The sequence below is a fragment of the Notamacropus eugenii genome, chromosome X (genome assembly GCF_028372415.1).
Source record: "Notamacropus eugenii isolate mMacEug1 chromosome X, mMacEug1.pri_v2, whole genome shotgun sequence".
NCBI lineage: Eukaryota > Metazoa > Chordata > Mammalia > Diprotodontia > Macropodidae > Notamacropus > Notamacropus eugenii.
In genome coordinates this window covers 53,804,262-53,826,209 of record NC_092879.1, presented here as the reverse complement: position 1 = coordinate 53,826,209, position 21,948 = coordinate 53,804,262, and the positions used below count along the sequence as shown (strand labels likewise).

Here is a 21,948-nt window from a genome sequence, read left to right as displayed (position 1 = left end):
TCCTGAGACACTAAGCAATCTGATATAGTCTGTACATGTGCAGTCATGTGAAATATTTCCACCTTAGTCATTTTGTGGAAGAAAATGTGAATCAAAAAGAAAAGTGAAAAATTATATGCTTCAGTCTGCATTCAGATGCCATCAATTATTTTTCTGAAGTCATATAGCATTTCTCATTATGAGTCCTTTGGGATTGTCTTGGATCATTGTATTGCTGAGAATAGTTAAGTGGCTGTTCCTGTGTTACTACTGTTATTACTCATTTCATTCAGCATCAGTTCATATAAATCTTTCCAGATTTTTCTGGTCTGCCTGCTCATCATTTTTTTTTTTTTGACAACTTATCAAGTTTATTTTAATTCACATATTTCATAGAAAAACAGTAGAAAATATATCCATGTTTATGAAAATTCAGGTCTGCACAAATTCTTCTATTTACAGGCAAAGGGAAGTGGGGACATTATTGGTTGCAACTGCAACTCCCGCTCTGGGAGTCTTTGCAGACACAGTACTGGGCACACTTGACACATCCTGTTGGGCAGCATGAACAGCAACTCTTCTTACAGGAGGTACACTGGCATGATTTGCATTTACAAGAGCCTGCACAGTTGCAAGAGCCACCATTCTCGCAGTTACATTTGGGGTCCATGGCTGGCAGGTAGATGTCAGGCACGTAGTTCTTACAGAAGGAGGAAGATATTTTTTCCTCATCATTTCTTATAGCACAATATTATTCCATTACATTCACATACCACAACTTGTTCAGCCATTCCCCAATTGATTTTTGCCTATGACTATAGATAACTTTGATTTCTTTGTGTGAAACCTACCTGTTCATATCCTTTGACCATTTGTCAATTGGGGAATGATAGTCATCATTTCTTATAGCACAGTAATATGCCATTATGTTTATATACCAGAGTTTGTTTAGCCATTCTTCCATCAGTGGGCATCTACTTTTATTTCTAGCTTTTTGCTATTATAAAAAGTCCTGCTATGAATATTTTGGTGTATATGAGGACTTTCTTCTCAATGGCTTCAAGCCCTTATTATCCTTAGGGTATAAGCCCAGCTTATTTTTGCCTATGTTAAAGGGTATGGACATTGTAGTCATTTTATTGCATAATTTCAAATTGTTTTTCAGAATGCTTTTATCTATTTACAGTTCTACCAACAATGTCCCTGTGTACCTGTCTTCCCACAACCCCTCCAACATTTACTTTTGCCATCTTTTTTCATCTTTGCCACTTTGCAGGGTATGAGGTAAAGCCTCAGAGTTATATTGATTTGTTTTTCTCTCGTTATTGGTGATCTGTACATTCTTTCATATGGCTGCTAATAGTTTGCAATTCTTCTTTAGAAAACTATCTAATCATGTCCTTTGACCACTTATGTTTTGGGGAATGGCTATTGGTCTTATATTTGTTAATTGTTTATGTATCTTGGTTATCAAATCCTTTTCAGAAAAATGTGATAGAATTTTTTTCCCTATTCACTTTCCTCTTCTTATCCTAGGTCACTTCACTGCTGTCTGCCTCAGTTTCCTTATCTGGAAGTTGGGGATAATAACAGTACTTACCCTCCAAGGTTGTTGTGAAGATCAAGTGAGATAATATTTGTAAATGCTTAGCAGTGCCTGGCACGTAGTTTGTGTTCGTCCTTCTTTGCCAAAGATGACCATGCCATTAGAGAAATGATGACATGACTTGCACTTGACTTTGTTTTGAGTGAGGGAGGTGCAGGTCACCAGCCTCACTTCTCCTCCACAGCCATCTGAATCCAGTGACTAGATATTCATCAGGATGACTGGAGATGACCCAGGATGCACTGGGAGACCTTGGGCCCTTTAAGCCAAGGTCTCTGCAGGTACTCACTTAGGATGAGGCAACGCCCTCCCTCACTCAAAACAAAGTCAAGTGTAAGTCATGTCATCATTTCTCTGATGGCATGGTCATCTTTGGCAAAGAAGGACAAACACAATCCTGTGAGTAGATGCGGCTGGCTGAATGGGGACCCAGCTAGCTGGGTAACTCAATTCCTCCTCTCCTGTCTGCCTCCCCCTCCCCTTCCTTCTCTTCTCCAAAAGACGGTAAATTTGGATGGCCAAAAGATGCCCAGTTGACTTGGATTTTATTGGCCCCTTCCCTTCCTCCTGTTCTGTCCTGTCCTCTCCCCAAACCTACTGAACTCTGAAACTGGGATGCCAATGCCCTGCCTAAGGGCTCCTCTTGACCCTCCTAGCTTTACAGTGATTATCAATAGTAACTGTTGCTGTTTCCCACCCAGCCTGATGACTTTCCTTACTTGGCCTCATTAAAGGGACCATGCCCTGGCTACTTATTAAACAGGCCTGGCACATAGTAGGCATCATGTAAATGATTATTCCTTTCTCTTTCCCTTCATCATATCCATATATCCGTATCCAATCTATTTACACTGATTACGCAAAAGCACCTTGATGGTACAATGGATAGAGTGCTAACTTTGGAGTCAGGAAGACCCAAGTTCAAATCCTGCTTCTTACTAGCTGTGTGACCCTGAGCAAGTCACTTAAGTTCCTTCAGTCTGTTTACTTATTTGTAAAAGAGGGTGGGGCTCATAACACCTACCTTCTAGAGATGTTGTTGGGAACAAATGATATAATATGTGTAAAGTGCTTTGCAGATCTGAAAGTACTATATAAATGCTAGCTATTATTATTAGCCACCACACCACAGCTCTGACCTAGACAAGGATTTTCTGCTCCTTTGCACTTGAACAGTGATATCACACCCTTCAGTAGGCCTATTTCCAAAATTCCCAGTAGAAACAGAGGTTCCCCACTGGATTCATCAAGATTCCCTGGATAATAGTTACCATTGTATTTAGCAGCGTCTTATATATTTGATGGTTCTCCTTTAACCCCTTATCCCCTTCCAAGCCATTGTCACTTGGGCAGTGGTCATAATCCCTGGTCCTGCAGTTAGAACAGTCTGAGCTTCAGAGAAAATTTGACCCTTGCTCTAGGATAGGGGCTCTTAGCCTGGGCTCTGTGAACTTGTATTTTTATTTATTACCTTTCAGTATGATTGTCCCTTGAAATCTTACATATTTTAGGCATTAAAGAACAGTCTGAGAAAGCTTCCATAGGTTTCACCAGACTGCTGAAATATTCCATGACACAAAGCAAGTTAACAGCTCTTACTCTGAGTCCTTAAAGTCTTCATACGGCCTTGGGTAACTTGGAATGGCTAGGAGTGGTGGGGATTTTCAGGGATGTCCTAAGTTTGGGTCATACGGAAGCACCCTGATCTCAGATATCATGATATAATTTGACTAAAATTGACTGATGATCACTCATCTTTCTTGAAACCATTTGTTTGAAGAGTTGCCTCCAAATCTCCTTAAAGGAGATGGCATCATCACGGCTCATCTAATAAGACGATGGACACAGAGCCTCTTCCCGTCATCCCCTGAGCAACTATTTATGTAAGGAACCATATTTTCCTGGAAAGCCACTGGGACTGTCCTAGTCTCCTGTTTAGATTTCATGAGTTGCTCTGCGCAGCAGAGGTGTATGGAGGTGTGTGTGATAGCCGAGGCCCACTCTTAGCTAAAGTATGCTCCACCTTCAGACACAGACTGGTCATAGGGTAGCGAGGGGTGGCGGGTTGAGAAACTTTCCCTCCTCCCTGCTGACCCCACTAGGAAACTACCTAAAGATGGAATTCATCTTTATTGGGCCAAGTATACAGAGCTGCTCCCCATCTTAGCCACCTGGAAAAAGGGATAAAGGATAATTGCCATGTAGGACCTCTAACTGATTTAACTGATGTTCCTGAAGGGAATCTGTGAAGCCTCACATACTGATGACACTCCAAAGCAGGGATTCCACATTACCTCCATTAGACCACACCCTCAATAATAGTTGTTCTAATGATTTCTTAGGTTGCTGTTTAAGCTTCTGCAAATTCCCAGATTTCTTGGTGGTGAAAATCCACCCACTGTCTGATCCCTCTGTAAAGGAAATCCCACCCCAGGGGATTGTAATAGGATAAGCTTGGCTTTCTTACTACGTGTAACAGTTTCAAGTTGTCATCCTCACTCTGACTTTGGTTTTCATCCCTAATAATACCCCTAACATCAGCAAGATTTGACGCTTTTTCTGGTGGGACCTCTGAGTCAGAAGCCTTACTTCTCACCTGCAACCTATCGATCCTGTTCCTTCCCCTCCATCAGTATATTGCACTTTTCACCTGAACTGTTACCAATACCCTTTACTGCCTCTGCCTTCAAGGCATGGGCCTTAAAAAACAAAAGTGCATTCCTATCTATCTCTTATTACTGAACATGTAGGCAGTTTGTTTTCATTTTCCTTATATTGTTTATCCAGCTTTTCTAAAACCTTTAGTAAGAGCTAGGGCAAATTAGATTTCAAAATATTTTTACTCTCCTTGTCAGACTTCTTAAACACCCATTGGGCTAATATTACAGGGTCAGTGAGAGCCACCTTACCCTATTAAAAGGGCTTCCCGTGTAGGCCTAACACTGCTGCAGATGTGGAATACCAGAGTCATGTGGTCATCCAATCTTGAGACTACCTTTTTCTGGCATGGCCCTTCCCCCCTCTTCAACCCTGAGAACCACAAAATCATTGCCCTCTAATCCTGCTCACTACTGTTGTGGGCCAAACATAGATTAGGCCAGTCCAGTGATTCAGGCTTGGATCACAATGAAATGCTTGTGGACCATAAAATGTAATAAAAATAACTTATAATAAAAAGGACACTCTAATAAAAACAAATGCTTCCCCCTCCCCCTACTTCTGCGTTCACCAGGGCAGCAGCATTAGGTCAGAAAATTGTCTAGTAGTTCAGTAGGAACTCTACCAAACCTCTTTATCTTTAACCCCAAATAGGGGTTTTTATTGCCTATAGTTCTCTGTACCAAGCAAGTCTCAGGAACAGCTTCCTTGATGGGAAGTCATCACAGCCCACATAAATTAAATACTGTTTCTACTATAAATAATGTCTGATCCTTTCACCATCCTAGTTCTTTCCCTGAGTATGCTCTGGTTTGTCCGTGTTTTCCTAAACTAATGCCCATAACTGGAGAGCATTCTAAAGACCAGCAAAGTTGGTCATTTTAGTGGGGAAAAGATGGGCTTTTATATGAATGTGTCATATAGAAATTGTCAACAGGTGAAGGTTAATGTGGGTTAAAAAAGAGAGGAGGGGGGAATCTGCTTATTAAAAACTTATTTTTTTTTCCAATTACAAGTAAAAACAATTTTTAGCATTTCTTTTTAAAATTTTTGAGTTCCAAATTCCCTTCTTCCCTCATTGAGAAGGGAAAATGTGCTTGTTTGGTCCTAGTTCTTTGAGAACTAGTTTGTTTTAAGCTTCAGACATTAGGCCTTGTTTTCGATTTTAGCTTTCACTAGCCAGCCAAGAGGTTGAAATGCTGTTCTTGGAGTCAAGATGACCTGGATTCACATCCTGCTTTGAATTCTTTATGACCCTAGCAAGTTATCTAAAGCTCTCAATCTCAGTTTCTTCATCTGTGAAATGGGAATAACAATATCTACCTTACAGAGTTGTAAGAATCAAATGAGACAGTGCATATGCAATGCTTTGCAAGTTTTCTAAGGTTTGTATCTATGTCAGCTATTTGTTTTTATTTCCATCCAGCCTCCTGCACCCAACCACCTGGCCACCAGGCCTGGAGCAAGACCAAGATTAAGACCCAAATACAGGCCTCTTGCCATCTGGCTTCCCAGCCTTGCCCCTCACCACCAAGTCCTGTGAAGACCAAACACCTGACACCCCACCCTGAGTAATCAATTCCACTTTGGAGCTAGCCTTGAGGCACAATTGCCCTCACTGATGATTGGAGGGTAAATAAATCAACTAGACCTCACTGGACCACAAATAGCACAGGCCTCTTCCCATCTGGCCTCAGGCGTCTTGCCATCTGGCCTCTCCTGCTTTTTGCTCAGGCAATGTTAATCCAGTATACTGTGATTTGGGGCCAGTCTTAGCTGCCATTGTTTCTGGGAAGGGTGTGACAATCTACCTTTCCATGACTTGACAAACTGTCTTTTAATCAGATTTTTTTGTGACTTGGCCTTAGACTTCCATTATCTTCTAAAGGCAACAAACTACTCTTCACATTAGATCTTTTCTCTCACACTCTGTCCATATTCTTTCAGTCACAGAATCCTGTCTTCTACTAGAAGACATTGTGTCTACGTTCAGTGTCTCTGTTACTGAATGCATCTTCTCCAGTGCCTCAGACACACTAGGGGGGAAGAAGCAGTCAGCGTGATTTTGTTCCTCACTACCACTTCCAGACATTACTTTTAGGATGCTCCATGGAGACAGATCGCCTTATTTAGATCCCATTTGCAGTCATCTACCCTCCAGGTTATCTTCCTTTCTTAAGGAGTTTGATATCTGACTCATAGACTTCCTCTCTAGCCCTCTGTCTTTACATTGGGGAACTTTAGCTTATATGTTGTTATCCCCTCAAATGCCCTTGGCTTTCTGGTTTATCATTCTCTTTTATTCCCAAGATGTGTGCTTTCATTCCATCTCAACCACATACAAGAATGGTCATCTCATTGATCTTGTAATTGATCATTGATCACCTGTAAGTGTTCCACCTCCTTAAACTGTTACTCTCAGATTCCTCTCTTGGACCATAATCTCCAAATTTCCATCTCTTCACTGTTTGTTAGCCCTGCTGTAGAGCAGCTGGGTGGTGCGGTGGATAAGAGCAGCAGTGTAGGAGTCAAGAGGACCTGAGTTCAAATCTCATCTCAGACACTTGACACTCACTAGCTGTGTGACCTTGGGCAAGTCACTTAACCCCAATTGCTTCATCCTGGGTCATCTGCAGTCATCCTGATGAATATCTGGTCACTGGATTCAGATGGCTCTGGAGGAGAAGTGAGGCTGGTGAGACCTGCACAACCCTTCCTCACTCAAAACAAAGTCAAGTGCAAGTCATGTCATTATTTCTCTGATAGCATGGTCTTCTTCAGTAACGAAGAACAAACAGCCTTGCTGTGAACCTATTTTCCCTCTTCAGTGTAACTTCCAGTCATTCTGCTGCTTCTTTGCCAGCTATTACTCCTAACTGTGGTCTTTCTTCGCTTCAAAGTCTTTGACCCTATTTTTAACTAGTCCAACTTTACAATGTCTTCTACTCTTGATTGCTTTGTTAGATCAGTGTCCTACCATTGTTATAGCAGTCCAGGGAGGAGAGAGAGTATTTAAGAGGAGAGGTTGGACAACAGTGTCAGATACTATAGTCAAAAAAAGATGAGAAATGAGAAACAGCTTAGCAGTAAAGAGCCTTTATGACCTTGGAGGGAACGGTTTTAGTCAAAAAGTTGTAGAGACAAGCCAGAATGCAAGGGATTGAAAAGTGAGTAGAAGATGAGAAAATAAAGACAGTAAATGTAGAAAGTTTTTTTCTAGGCTCATCCCTTTCTAGACCCAACCTTAGGTTTCTCCCACCATGAACCTTCTCTGTTCTTAGTCCTGTGCTGCTCAGTACTGTGAGAGGAAGTCATAAGTCTACTTGATCTACTACAGATTTGTTTTCTAACCTCATTAAGGCTCTTGCTGAAATTGACAATCCTTTTGTTCTTTCCAGATGGATTATCTCACAGACTCTATTTCAGATCTTCTCTTATTCCTTTTAAGCTACCTTAACATTCTCCCTTCCCACCACCTGACTCAGCAGAAGACCTGCTCTCCTACCGGAAAAAATTGAGGTGTGCTTCCTCTTCTCCTCAAGTTTACACTTCAAATTCCTTCAATATCACACCCCTCAATTCTCTCTTTTTCTACAGGCTCTGATGAATAGGTGACCCTTCTTGCCAAAGCCAGCCTCTCCTTGTGCATTTGATCCCATCTCATATCTCCTCTGTGAGCTTGTCGATGACTCCTGTGTTTGTACTACCATCTCCTCTTCCTCTCACCCCTACCCCACCTTAGAATGTGAGCACTATTGGCTTCTGAAGCCATTCTTTCCTCCCTCCCATTGGGTGTGACTCTCTTTACCTCTGCAGAAGAATCTTAGTGGCCATGCATAAAAGAGAACAAAAGGGAAAGGAAACAGAACAGATGCTGTTTTTAAAGGCCACTCTTTTAAGTTGGGGAGCTAAAAGGATCCCCTGACTTAATCCACCTGACTTAATCTTTCTCTACTTTTCAGAAGTTAATGAAATATAAGATTCTCTTTCTTATAGCTCCTGAGCCCCCATTCAAGAAAGTCTTCTGAAGCTTTTGTCCATATACCTTGTCCTCACTGTTTTTTAGATATACCCGTACTCCACTCCACCTTCCTTTGTAACAAAGTAAAACAAACTAACGTAGCAACTACATTTGACAGGGTATGCAACACTTTACACTCACAGTCTTCTACCTCTACAGCAATGGGAGGATAGTGCGTTCCCTCATTTTTAGGACTAAGATTGGTCACTATAACTATGTAGCATTAAGTTTTGTTTTAGCATTTTTTTGCATTATTGTAGCTGTGTATATTTTTCTTTGCCTCTTTGCAGAAATAACAGATCTGAACACTTATGGTCTGTCAACCTTTATCAAGTTGACATTCAGATGAATTAAACAGAAATTAAAGATGTAATTTCAAAGAACAGAGATAAGCTTTAGATAGGCCTTAGGATGGAAAGTCACTTACTGGGACGGGGAGAGAGTTAGAGGGATATCATCTCCATCTCCATCATCCTTGACAAGCTCAAGCATCCATAGACTATCTTGCTTCATCATCAGATGGTGTTTTCATGGTTTAGGTCTTCCCTCACAACCCACCACATCGTGACAGTGGCAGAGAGTGCTCCCTGTGTCTCTCCCTTTTGTTCGTATTGCTCACTAGCATCTTTTTCCCCACCCCTGTATCCTGGGTCTATTGCATCTCAAGTCTCTCCATCTCTCCCAAAGTAGGAGAAAAGAGTTACTGCACTTTTAAGATACAACTCTTCATTCTGTGGGTTCTGACAGGCCAAAGAATTTTTTATTCCTCAGCATTCATTACTTCATTTCAGAGGTGTGCCAGGTCACATCCATAAAGCACTTTGCTAAACTGAAGCGAATCATTCTGTCCTTGTTGTCTGCTTATTTCAGTCTGTCAGTTCATTCAGATCTTCTCATATATCCCTGAATTCCTCATAAATTGGCATCTTTCTCCTCAATCATATTACATTTTTGTACCATAGTTTTTTCTGCCTTTCATTACAAGTATGATCTTCGTTTTAAAGATGAGGTAGCTAAAGCCCAGAGATTGAAACTTATTTGCCTGTGATCACCCCACTAGTAAGTGTTAAAGGTGGAATTGAACCTGGGTTTTGCTGACTGGATGTCCAGTATTCTTTCTGCTCACACTGGCATTCTGCTGTGTCACATCATGTTGTCCTTTTTAATAGGGATTGTATAATCTTCAGGCATACAGGCTAAGAAGAACCTCAGAAACCATCTAGTCTAATCCTTTTATTTTTTAAAAAAAGTTTTATTGATTCCTTTTTTTTTTTGCATCACAGTCATATCTGCATATACCCTGACCTTCCCTTATAACAAAAAAGAACAGTTCAGCCAAACCAAAGGACATAGCAGCAACTGCATCTGAGTGTGTAGCACTTCACACTCATGGTACGTTACCTCTCCAGTGAAGGGAGGGTAGTCCATTTTTCCTCATGTCTTTAGAGGTAGGATCAGTCATCATAATTCTATAGTATCAGGCTTGGTTTTAGTATTTTTGTTTATATCATTATAGTTGTATATATTTTTCTCCTGTTATAATCTTCCCACATTTCTCCAAATTCCTCATATTAGGCCACAGTTCTTATAACGCAATAATGTTTCATTACATTCATATACCAGCATTGGTTCAACCATCTTCCAGTCAATGGATACCTGGTTTGGTCTTTTTTTTTTGGTTTGTTTTTTGCTCTAACAAAAAGTGCTCCTGTGAATATTTGTGTGTGTCTATGTATGTGTGTATTTATGTCTGTATGCACACATATGGAGCCTTTCTGTTTTTGACTTCTTTGGGGGCCATATGCATGAATGAGAAATCATTTATTAAGTGTTTATTATGTGTTAAGCACCATTCTAAGCATGTATACCCAACAATAATATTTTTGGATCAGGAGCCAACTGCCTTATATTATAGAGGGGGAAATTGAGGCCCCAAGCAAGGAAGAAGGAACTTGCCCAAGGTCAGCCATCTAGGTATTATCAGAGTAGTTTCCTAGCCACTGTACCCCATTCTGCTTCCCCATCCATCCCTTCATTTTATTGAGAAGAAATGCCTATCTGCCCAGTTCTATTGGGACATCTTCCTATGTAGAATTCTGAAATCAAGGAGATGCCCTATGGCTTACATATCCTCTTTTACAAAGCTCATTTTCATGCTGAGATTGCTTTAAGGATACACTCAGCATCCCAGCAAGGAATGCTTCCTCTTTGTCTGCCATCTAAATCTAGGGGGCTGCCCTAGCGAGCAGGGTTATTTCTGGCACGGCCTCCTTTGGCGTGCATCACTTCAGCCCAACTGGATTGTGCCCTGTGCCAGGGGCGGTTTCTTTATCAAGCTCCATCCAGCTGCAAGGGGGAAGCCTAAGTGGAGATAAGCTACAGCCCCTTTCACTTGGTACCTACAGCACCAAGGCTGCTGGCAGCCCCCTGCCTCTGCGAGAATGCTGCACTTGCGAGTTCAGTTTCTGGATGATTCCCAGAAGATTTTCATGGTAGATGTAAGTGGCAGTCCCCTTATTGTCCTCGTATCAGGCATGACCTAATAACCATTTGTCCCCTTTACCTTCATTAGCCAACTCAAGAGGTGATTATTGTCCCCAGGAAAAGCTATCCAAATGTGGTACTTTTTTCCCTTTGGGAAAAGAGAGGTTTTATTTAACTTAAAAATTAATTTGGGGCATTTTTCCATGGAATTCTCCATCAGAGTGAGTACTCTTCTTCCCTGAACAAAGAGTAGTTTTTGAGGCATGCATAACTTCGAGAATAGGAGCTGTTCCATAGTAGAATGGGGAACCTACGTTGGTGAGGTAGTGAGTTGACCATCACTGGAAATCTTTAAGCAAAGGCTGGATGATCACTTGTATGGGGCTGCCAAAGAGGGGAGTCTCATTCTGGCACAGATTGGGCAGGGCTGGCCTCTGGGATCCCTTGCAGCTTGGAGAGTCTGTGCTTTCATGGAGTTACCTGTTTGGGCTGAGCATCCAAGGGGTAAGTGATGAAATTCTTCTCATTGGAATCATTCTTTGTCCTTTGTCTGATGACTTGCTTATGCTTTGGAGTGATGACAACACTTTGTCCTCAAAAGGAGAAGCCAGATCTCTACTCTTCTCCCTGAGGAAAAGGAACCAAAAGACGAAAGAATGGAAAAAGAATGCTTCATATGGGGAGCTTTAGGAAAGAGGAAAAAAGCAAGGAGGAAGGTTCGGATTATACTTAGCTTTATTTATTGCTGCAATTCTGAACTTGGTACTTAATTTCAAATCCTAAGATTATTCTATTCAGTCCAATAACTTCTCTGAACAAAAACAATCAGTCCATCTTTGAGATAATTTCTACCTCTCCAGGTGTCATTTCCCAGTATCATCAGGATATTTGGATGTGTTATAGCAGTATTTGTTTTCTTTTATTGTAGCCTAGCTCGTGATTTCTCTGAGGTTGGTAGTTCCTAATTGAAATAAAAGTCATTAGAAGGATAATTTGAAAAAGTCAAAGATTTCCTAGGATTCATCCAAAAGGTGTATTTTGTTTTTAAAGCATAAACTCGAAGCTATTGTAGACCAAGGGGGCTACAGGTCAGCTATGTGGGTGACCCTCTTTTAAAGTAGATTTTTCTTTTTACGTGCATCATATGTTTCTGGTATGATGCCTGTGGTTCCAGGCCTGCCATTTCTCCCGTCTCTTCATCGTTTTTATGTGGAAAGATGTCTGGAAAGCCACAGACCTGAATGTTTTCACAGCAAACGATTCCTGTCATAGGGCCTAGGCATTTCCTATTCTTTCTGGGCACATCATTAAAAAGAAAAGGAACCATGGGGGCAGGGAGTGCCGAGGGGGATCAGCAGCCTTTTAAGCAGAGAAAGGTGGGGAGGGGGGAGACTGAGGTGAACAGCTTTTTAAAGTATTATATCCATTTACTGGCTGTGACATGGTCCTGCCTGCCAGGCCCTGAATCAGCGACCTCCGTGTTCAGAAAGACCTGCTCTAGGCTAAGTTTTGAATAGACATTTCAGGCAGCTCAAAGCTGATCTTTTGACAAGAAGTGACAAGGAAGGCTGTTGTACAGGAGGCATTGGGAGCCAGTTAATGGGGAAGCACCCAGTATGGGAATTTGCAGAAAAAGTCACCCGTTTGTCTTACTCTTGATTTGCTCCAGCTCTTGGCTTCAAGTCAGCTATCCTCTTGCAAATAATGAGGCCTGCTGTTATTTTGGGGTATAATGGGAGAGGTTTGATACCCAGCAATTGGGGTGTCAGTGCCGATGAGCCTGCTGGCATTGTGGGAAGCCAGGCTGTAAGTGGTAATCGCAGTGTATCTAAGAGTGCTGGGTATAGGCCTGGAGGGGGGGTGGGGGAGCATGAAAAGGAAGCATTTTTTACTTAAGATGTCCAACCATGGAAAGAACACTCGAAGGAAGTAACAAGAAGAGTACATATTTCTCTAGCTCTTGCACATTCATTTTTTTCATTGACTCCCTACAACAACTCATTTTATAGATGAGGAAACTGGGGCTCAGAAAGGTTAAGTGACTTGCCTGGAGCCATTCAGCTACAATAGTAAATATTTGAGGTAGGATTGGAGCCCTTAAGTGTCATGCTCCATCTTCTACACTGCCTGAGTTGTCTTAGCACTGGAAGTGTTCAAGCAAAGACTTGAACATCTTACCCAGGTGCTCTAAAGGGCATGCTGGGTTAACCTCTGAAGGCCAGCTCAGCCACACTGGGATTTTCAGAAAGTCAGTGTAATACAATGTCTTGGAATATTGATCTTGAGAAGCAAGAGACTTAGGCTTGAATTTTGGCTTTAACACTGATTGTAGAACCCTGAAAAAGTCCCTTTCTCTCCCTGAACCTCAGTTTCCTTGTCTGTAAAATTGGGGATACTTTCCCTCCCTACTTTCCTGAATGCCTACGAGGAAAGTGCTTTTTAAACTGTCAATCGCTGTCATAATAATTGACATTTCAGTTGTGGCTTGAGGTTTGCAATGTTCTTCTCATACCTTCTGTCATTTGGAATGGAAGGAATAGTCAGCATGGACCAGTGCCAAAGCTAACCAGGCCAGCTTTTTTTTTTTTTTTTTAAACCTAAGGTAAAGGTGAGGTGGTGATCTGTGTGAACAGAGGGATGGACTACCAGGGGGGTAGGGGGGAAGTCCTGAGTCCTCAAGGTATTGAAGGTGAACTCACCTGGGAGGGTGCAGTCTTCCTGGAAAAGAGACCCCTAGGCCAGCTTGTAGTGATGCAAAACCATTACTAAGTGCTTTGGGTGTCGGGGTCTCCTAAATTACCCAGAACGCTCCTCCTCCTAAATTACCCAGAACGCTCCTCCTCCTATAGTGGGCACAATCCACATGTATTTATTGAGTATTTACTGTGTACCTGGAATGGACTAGAGACTTGAGCTCAGATTCTAATGTGGGAGATAAATACATGTAAAATACATCCAGCACAAATATCAAGGGAACAGGTACATAGAGACCCACAAGTTCGTTAAATGCAACAGTTTGGGAATCAGAGCTCCTAGCAGCTGGGGAGAACCAGGAAAGGTCTCCTGTAGACAATGGTGCCTCAGCTGCATCTTCCAGGAAGACAGGGATTCTGTGAGGCAAGGGTACAGCCAGTACAAAGGTACGGGGATGGAGATGGAGTGTCAGGAGTAAGGAGCAGAGGGAAGACCTATTTGGCTGGATTAGCATATGGGAGGGGGAGCAATGTCTGACTTTAAAACTCTAACAGAGGACTTGATCTTTTATCTTGGAAGCAATAGGAAGCTGCTGAAGTTGATTAAGTAGGGGAGTGACAGAAATATTTCCATGAGCCCCTCTCCTGACCCAGATGCACCAGTCAGGCTGTGGGCTCAAACCAGTAATCACAATGTGGGTGCTCAAGACCAGCAAGTCCCCAGCTGAGCAGGGAGAGAGGAGCACACTTTGTTTGCCACATAAATAGCAGGGAGTCAGCTAATGCAAGCCCCCACAAGTAATTAAAGCTCAGCACTTCTAGGAGGAAGGTATTGGCAGAGCTGGCTCTGAGAGGGTGTAAATAGCTAGAAGCTAGGTCAGTGGTCTTTGGGGTCCAGCCTTTCAGTACAGGTTGCTGATAATTTGCACATCCTTCTACGTATTTTCCTATAAATCCCCCTTTCTTTGCAGATTAAAATGTGCCTTTATCTTATTCCCTGAATATTGAAGTGTTTTGAAGAGGCAAGCAGTATGGTACAATCAGAGCCAGAAGGAAGAGGGGGGTAAATTCATGTGCTGGAGGATGAGTTGGGACAGAACCAGGAGAGGGGATGACCCAGACTTCAGAGATCCTAGCCCCTGCGCTGAGTGGTTGAGGAGAAGAGGAACCTAGAGAAGCTGTACCATACAGCAATGTGGGCCCAGCTGAGGCAGAGTGCACGAGGGTGGCCATAAGGCCCTGTGCACTGCACATTAGTTACAGCTCAGGTGCAGAGTGGGGAAGTGTACAACCCTGGGAATCAGGAGTCCTGAGCTGCCACCAAATAATTGTGTGACCTTGGACAAATGCCTTTCCTTCTCTGAGTCATCTGTAACGTGAAGTGGTGGCAGTGTGAAAATGGTAGAAAGATCTGAGAAGGTCACAAAGAGACTTAACTACCTAGTCTAATTTGCCCATTTTACAGATGAGGAAGCTGAAGTAGGTCCAGAGAGGGGAAGGGACTTTTCCCAAGTCAGTCATGCCTCCTGACTCCTATTCTTCCTACCTTTCCTCTCCACTTTGATAAAGGGCCTGGTGTGGAGAAGACTGAGATTATCCAGTGAATTGATGGCACAGTCTTAGGAAACCAATCTAAAATGAGATGTAACTGGATAGCACAGGGTCACCCCAGAATACAGGAGTCAGGAAGACCTGAGTTCAAATCCTGCCTCAGACTCTTGATAGCTGTGTGACCCTGGGCATGTCATTTAATCTTTGCCTCAGTTTCCTCAACTGTAAAAGGTGGATAATAATGGCATCTACCTCCCAGGGTTATTGTGAGGATCAAATAAGATAATATATGGAAAGGGCCTTGTAAATCTTATGTAAATGTAGATGGGACTAATAACTAATCAACCAGCATTTATTAAACACCTACTGTGCCAACCATTAGTGGCACAAATCCAATGAATGAAGCAGTTCCTCCTTGTAAGGAGCTTCTATTCTAGTGGAGAAGACAATCCATACATAAGCAGAGACAGAATAAATATAAGTAAAATGACAAGCACTAAGTTATTGAATATTTGATAGTCCAGGAGCAATTGAAAGAGGAAAAAGATCCGGAAGGGCTTCCTTGAGAAAGTGGTGATTGAGGTACTTCTTGAAAGGAGATGAATCTTAGAGGTGAGGAATGTATTACAGATGGAGAGAATGGTCAGTGCTGCGAAGGCATATTAAGTGAGAGATGGAGTGTTGGGGGATATATGTGTGTAACAGGATGCTTGGGTGTATGTGGTGGGGGTGGAGGGTGTGTATAACAGAGAGGCCAGTTTTATAAGATCTCAGAGTGTGGAATGGAGAAGAATGTCCAAGGAGGCAGAGGTTGGAGCCAGGTTATAAAGAATTTTAAATAAAAGTTTATATTTTAACTTAGAGACAATAGGGAGTCATTGAAGTTTATTGAGTAGGGAAGCAACATGATTACATCTGCCCATGAGCGAAATACCTTTGACAGCACTCACTGGAGTGATGAGTGACTTGAGGCAGGAAAACTAGGGAGATTATTGCAGGTGAGAGGTGGTGAGGCCTGAACTAAGCAGGCTAGCTGTGTGAGTAGAGAGAAGGGATCAGATGCCAGAGATATTGAGGAAGTAGAACAAGATTTGGGTGGTATGCAGGGCAAAAAAGATACTGAGATCATGAACCTGAGCCACTGGAAGCATTCTGGTGCCTACAGAAATGGGGAAGTTTAGAAGAAAAGAAGGTTTGAGAGGGGGAGATAATGAGTTCAATTTCAGACATGATGAGTTTAAGATGTTTACAGGACACCCCATTTAAAATTCCCAATAGGCAGTTGGTGATGGGGGACCCAAAACTTAGAGAAGTGCCTGGAGCTAGAGGCAGAGATGCAGAACTCATCTTCATGGAGATGATGGTTAAACTCACGGGTCCCCATAAGGTGAATGAGCAGATAGAGGGAAAAGACAAGGGGGACCAGGAAAGAACCCAGAGGAACCCTTAGATTTGGGAACATGACATGGATGATGAGGCAGCAAGATAGACGGGAGAGAGCAATCGAGCAGATAGGAACAGAACCAGGAGAGGATAGTATCATGAAGGAGAGGAGCCGGGAAGAGAAGTTTGGCACCAGTGGCCCATGTAGCAGCCATGTTGAGAAGGATAAGGACTGGAAAAAGCTCAGTGGACTTTGCAGTTTAAAGATCACTGCTGATTGGTGAGAGGACGGTAGAATCTGGTGAAGGGTTTTTTCCCAAGGAGGGAGGAAGACTGACCAGAGCATGTTTGAAGACAGTAGGGAGGGAACCAGTAGATAAAAGTTGAAAAAGAATGATGATGCAGTCTGCTAGAGAAGACAGTTGGGCATGGCCTCAAGTGTCTACATAGAGGGGTTGGACCCCTCTGGCAGATACCCGGGAGTGGGAGATATCAGCCAAGGGCTTTTGAGATAAAAGGGAGAAGACTCAGATTCATTTACCTAGTCCTGGGAGACTTTTACCTAGTTTCCCCCCCTAAAGGGCAATTTTGAGAAGCACTTCCTATATATTTCTCAATTCTGTTGCATAATGAACACCTGGAATTATTATCTCCTGTACTCAACATATGTTGAAAACGTGAGTGAGGTTCCAGAAGGGCTTGAGGACATTTCTGAATGGCAGGCCCCAAATGGCTTTGAAGGCAGGTTAGGGAGGGTTGAGTGTGGGCCTAAGGCAAGCTGCAGTACGTGCTGACCCAGTAAAGTGTTTAAGTCTCAGTCTCTAAAATACTTGCTGAAGGACAGGGTGGATTGGATGAGATGACCTCAGAAGTCCTTTCCAGCTCAGACATTCACTGTTTTGTTCATTCAGTTGACAAAATGTTAAGCCCCTTCTATATGTAGAGCCCTGTGCTAAGTACTGGGAGAGATAGAAAGTTGAGATGGAAATTATAGTCTAGAAGGAGGATTAGACACATGAATATTTGGTTTCTCTGAATTGAAGCTGCATTCAGTGAAACGGAAAGAGCCCTAGGTTTGGAGATAGGAGGTCTTGGTTGAAATACTTTTCCTTTTATTTACAATATATGTGATCCAGAGCAAGTCACTTAATCTCCTTGGGTCTCAGTTTCCTTATTTGTTAAATGAGGGCGTTGGACTAGATGAGCCTCTAAAGGCTTCCTAAATTTAGTGTACCATGAGTCTAAGTCAGATTCAATTGTGGGTTTTCTACTGTGCTGATATCTGGGTTGGGTAGAACTAATTCCCTGGGAATAAATGAGGTGGTATGTAGACTGGCCTCTAGCTCTAATGATTGTCAGTCTAGACCCAGAGGAAAAGAGGGATAGGACCAGAAGCTTCAATAGCCAGATGATCAATTTATTGAATCCTTTCTGGGAGCAAGGCACTGAAAGAGGAACAAAGAATTTAAAGAATCAGGTCCCAAGCCAGGAAATTGGGCAGGGATTAGGGAAGATGCTGGGAAATCAAGGATCAGAGGGTTCAGGTCAAACAAGACCAGGATGGAGGAGGAGTCCTGAGTTATATGAAACTTTGCACAACAGTAACTTCGAATATAATTCCTGCCCAGGGCCGATGCTGCTCTCCAAATGGGAATGGGAGAAGGGGCTGTGTACTTACTGACAGCTAGATTGGCATTGATGGTTGGTCATGTGACCGCTTCTTTTCCTGATAGTCTGGAGCACTCTGGCTCATTTAACCCTATACTTAGACCCTAGCAAATGCATGATTCTAAAAGGTGCTCCAGCCTTTCCTACCTCTTCTGCCCCAGGCCCATTATAGTTTGTCATAAGTTCCTAAGGATTTTTTTTAAATGGGTTTTCTGTTCATTCAGTACAGATTTTCTATGCTAACCTTAATAGATTTGCTTTCTTGGTTCAGCTGAAATTTTCAAGTGTTTTGTCTTAATAATTCCCTCAGAGAGTTTCCAGCAGCCCCTCCAAATTGAGCAGCTTCTAGCCGCTGACATTCCACTCAGGCTGGGGATAGCCAGCTGCTGACATTCCTGGGAAAGAGGAAAGGGTACAAGAGGAGAAAAGCTAGTGGAATAAGCAATGGAAGTTGAAGAGATAGAATGTAAGTTCTGAATGGGCAAGGACTGGCTTGCCTGCTTGTGTTCATATCACCTTGGCACACAGTAAGCACTTAATAGATGCTGTGTTGGTCATCTGTCGATCATATATTTACCTGTCGTTTATTCATCTCCTGGAGAAGCAACTGGGAAATAAAGGATCAAGGTCCAGGTGGAGAAGCTTGGCTATTGAGGAAAGCTTATCTATCCATCTTTCCATCAATCATAAAGTTAGAAGGGGAAGAATGTAAAGTAAAATAGGGTGACTAAAAAGAAGGAAACTGGGAAGTGTTTCTTTTCTCTGGCTCTCCCCTTTCCTGATATTATCACTTTACATTGCCAGGATTATGGAGTAATAAAAAGGATACTGTTTGGGGAGTCAAGAATTCTGAGGCCTAAGTCCTAGCTAGGTCACTCTGCACTATGTGATGGTCAAGACCTTTGGCTAATGTGGGCCTCACTTTCCCTCTCTGCAAAGTGAAGGAAGCTGATCATTTTCTGCTTTGGTCTTCCATGTCCTGGAAGCCTTTATATTGGTGCATTGATGCAAACATATTTTTCTTCTTGAGAGAAGAATTCTAGCTCCTTGTTGCAGTCTGTGGCTGCACATCAAGCCCACGTGGATTTGGTGCTAGAGCATTCATAGAAACAAACAATTCTAATTGTTTTAATTACCCCAAGTAGCTAGCAATTTCCAGAAGATTTGGGAGCGCTGTCTTGAGGAAGCTATTATTACACTGTCACTTTTCAAGTCTTTCAGATACAGGCATGGTAATTGCAATACCACCACTCTCCCAAGAATAAGGCTGGATTGCTCTTCCCACTTTTACACAACGACCATGCAGCAACTCCAAGCAGGAGGTCTGAGATTGAGTGAGGCTGGACCTGGGCCTTTCTTGGAAGCTTTAGTGGGCCAGCAGTATGGGGAAAGTAAGTGAAACCTTGCTTAGACTGAGAAGAAATAGCTGCCATTGTTTCCACATCTGAGAAGGCAATGTTTCCTCTTTGGAAATTTGTTATCTAGAAAGAGCCTTGGACTTGGAGTTAGAAGACCTGAGTTCAAATCACATATCTACCACTTAACTGTGTGATCTTGAGCACACAGGCTCTTTTTCCTCCATGAAGTGGGAAGAAAAATGCTTGTATTCTTTTCCTTACATGGTTATTTTGAGGAAAGCACTTGTTCAACCATTAAAGGGCCATAAAAAAATAGAATTGATGCTGATACTGATGCTGCTAGTTTTGTCTGACTAACACAGGTAGGTGAAGACAGTGGATTTTAACCTGGATCTTCCCAAGGATGACATCGTGCAATGGAATGGAATGTCGCAAAGCTAGAAGGAGTCATGAAGGTGATCTGCTCCAACCTTCTCATTTTACAAATGAGAAAACTGAGGTCCAGAGAGGAAAGGTACTTTAACCAAGGTCACACAGGATCCTAGAGAAGGAACCTTTAAGGTCATCTAGTCCAACTTCCTTATTTTACAGAAGAGGAAACTGTGGCCTAGGGAGGTGAAATGATTTGTCCAAGGTTACACAGGCACCAAAGGTCTTGTAGCAAAGCCTGGGACTTATTTGAAGTCTGTGGGGAATCAGCCCCTTTTGTCCATCCCAGTATTCTTTTGAACCCAGTAACAGCCTCTTTAATGATGTCTCGACAGCATTCTTTGGAATCCATTGATGATATTTCTTTTCCGGTCCTGCAGCCTTTCAGGCTGTGTGTTCAAGACCACTGTTTGCTTTCTGTAATCACTGAAGGCCTGAAGCTGCAGGAGCACAGGTGTCTTCCAAGAAGGGGCTCTTGTGATAAGAGTGCCAGCTCCCATTTCTTGACCACTTTTGTCAGGTTGATAAAGAACTTTCCTCTTGACAGTTGAGGGAGGGAGGGAATGCAAAGATTATTCTTCCATTTTACAAACGAAGGACCTGAGGCTCAGAAAAACAGTGATTCTGCCCAAGGCCAAACAGCTAGGATTTTCTAGATGCAGAAACTGAGGCCCAGAGATGGGAAGCAGCTTATAGTCACCCAGCAAGGAAGTTTTGGAGAGCCAGTGGCTGGGGTGGAGGTGGGTGGGGATTGAGAGGAGGGAAAGTTCTTTACTACTTATGTTCTACTGGATGGATTGAACCTGTATGTTGTTGTTCAGTTGTGCATGACTTTTTTCTGACCCTGTTTGGGGTTTTCTTGGCAAAGATGCTGGAGTAGTTGGCCATTTCCTTCTCCAACTTATTTACAGATGAGGGAACTGAGGCAAACAGTGAAGTGACTTGCTCAGGGTCACATAGCGAGTTAGTGTCTGAGGTCACATTTGAACTCAGATCTACCTGACTCTAGGCCTGGCATTCTATCCACTGAGCCATCTAGCTGCCCTAACCTGCTACATGCAGGTAAGTCAAATGCAAGCTAAATTCACAAAGGAGGGGATTAGTCCCTAGCAACTGGGTAAAAGGTTAGGAGAGGCTACACAGAAAGCAGCAAAGTTGCAAACAGTTTCTGATGCAGTCAAGAAGGGAATACATTTAAGAAATGGGGCATGATCTACAAAAATGCATGGAAAAGGGAGATGATAGATCACTATTGAACATTATCACTTTTGAATAAGTAACTTATTGTCTGAATTATAGAACGTGTGAAAGAGAATAACACAAAGTCAAGCTAGAAAAGGTAGGTTGGTGCTGGGTTGTAGCAGGCTAAGGAGCTTGTTCTAGAACTAGAAGGATGTGGCCCAACCTATTCTTTTGGGGAGATTGTCAGCAGCTGCATGGAGGAGGGGTTGAAGAGGGAAGAGACTAGAATCGGTGGGAACAAGTAGGAAGGAGTAGCCTGTGATGAGGACCTCAGTGAAGGTGGTCAGCTTTTTGGAATGAAAAGTACAGGAGGACTGAGAGATGCTGTGGAAGAACTGATTGAGGATAAGTAAGGAAGAGGGAAGAATCAAGGATGACTGAGGCTGTAAAACTGGGATGTTGGTTGTATCCCCAACAGAAACAGACAATTGGTGGGTGCAAAATATACTGAATTCTGTTTTGAACATGGCAAGATTGAGATGAGGCCAGAGGGGTGGAGATGTTGCCAACATGAGGACTCTGGGGTAGAGTGGAAAAGTAGTCTAGAGAGTCATGGACTAAGTTGGGTTAGAAGGGAGCTGTCACCCAGTTGAGGCCTGACCATGTCACTCCCCTGCTTAAGAAGCTCCCTCTTGCCTCTGTTTGGCATTCACAGTTTGGTTCCAGCCCACCTTTCCAGGTTGGTTTTATATGTTTGCCCTTGCTGTCATGCACTGTAGACTAGAATCAAACTGGCAGATTGGTTATTCCACACACAATGTTGCATCTCCTTGACTTTGCACAGGCTATCCCCTCATGCCTAGAATGCATTTCTCCTTTAACTCTACCTCCTAGAGTTCCCAGCTGCCTTCAGAGCTCAGCTCAAGTGCCACCTTC

At 42.8% G+C, this 21,948-nt stretch overlaps 1 protein-coding gene across 16 annotated transcripts in view; it reads left to right on the top strand.

The window, feature by feature from the left end:
• Positions 1-21,948, top strand: part of FRMD7 (FERM domain containing 7) — an 85,482-nt gene that overhangs the window by 33,029 nt on the left and 30,505 nt on the right. For 10 of the 16 annotated variants that reach the window (XM_072627466.1, XM_072627459.1, XM_072627465.1 and 7 more), the window contains one exon: positions 11,324-11,464. The exons of 5 other annotated variants lie outside the window; for them this stretch is intronic. In XM_072627466.1, the coding sequence (XP_072483567.1) occupies positions 11,405-11,464 (60 nt within the window). In that variant the 5' untranslated portion in view covers positions 11,324-11,404. Of the gene's footprint in view, positions 1-527; positions 11,253-11,323; positions 11,465-21,948 lie in introns of those variants that run through there. One more of the 16 variants, XM_072627467.1, reaches the window with a different exon arrangement.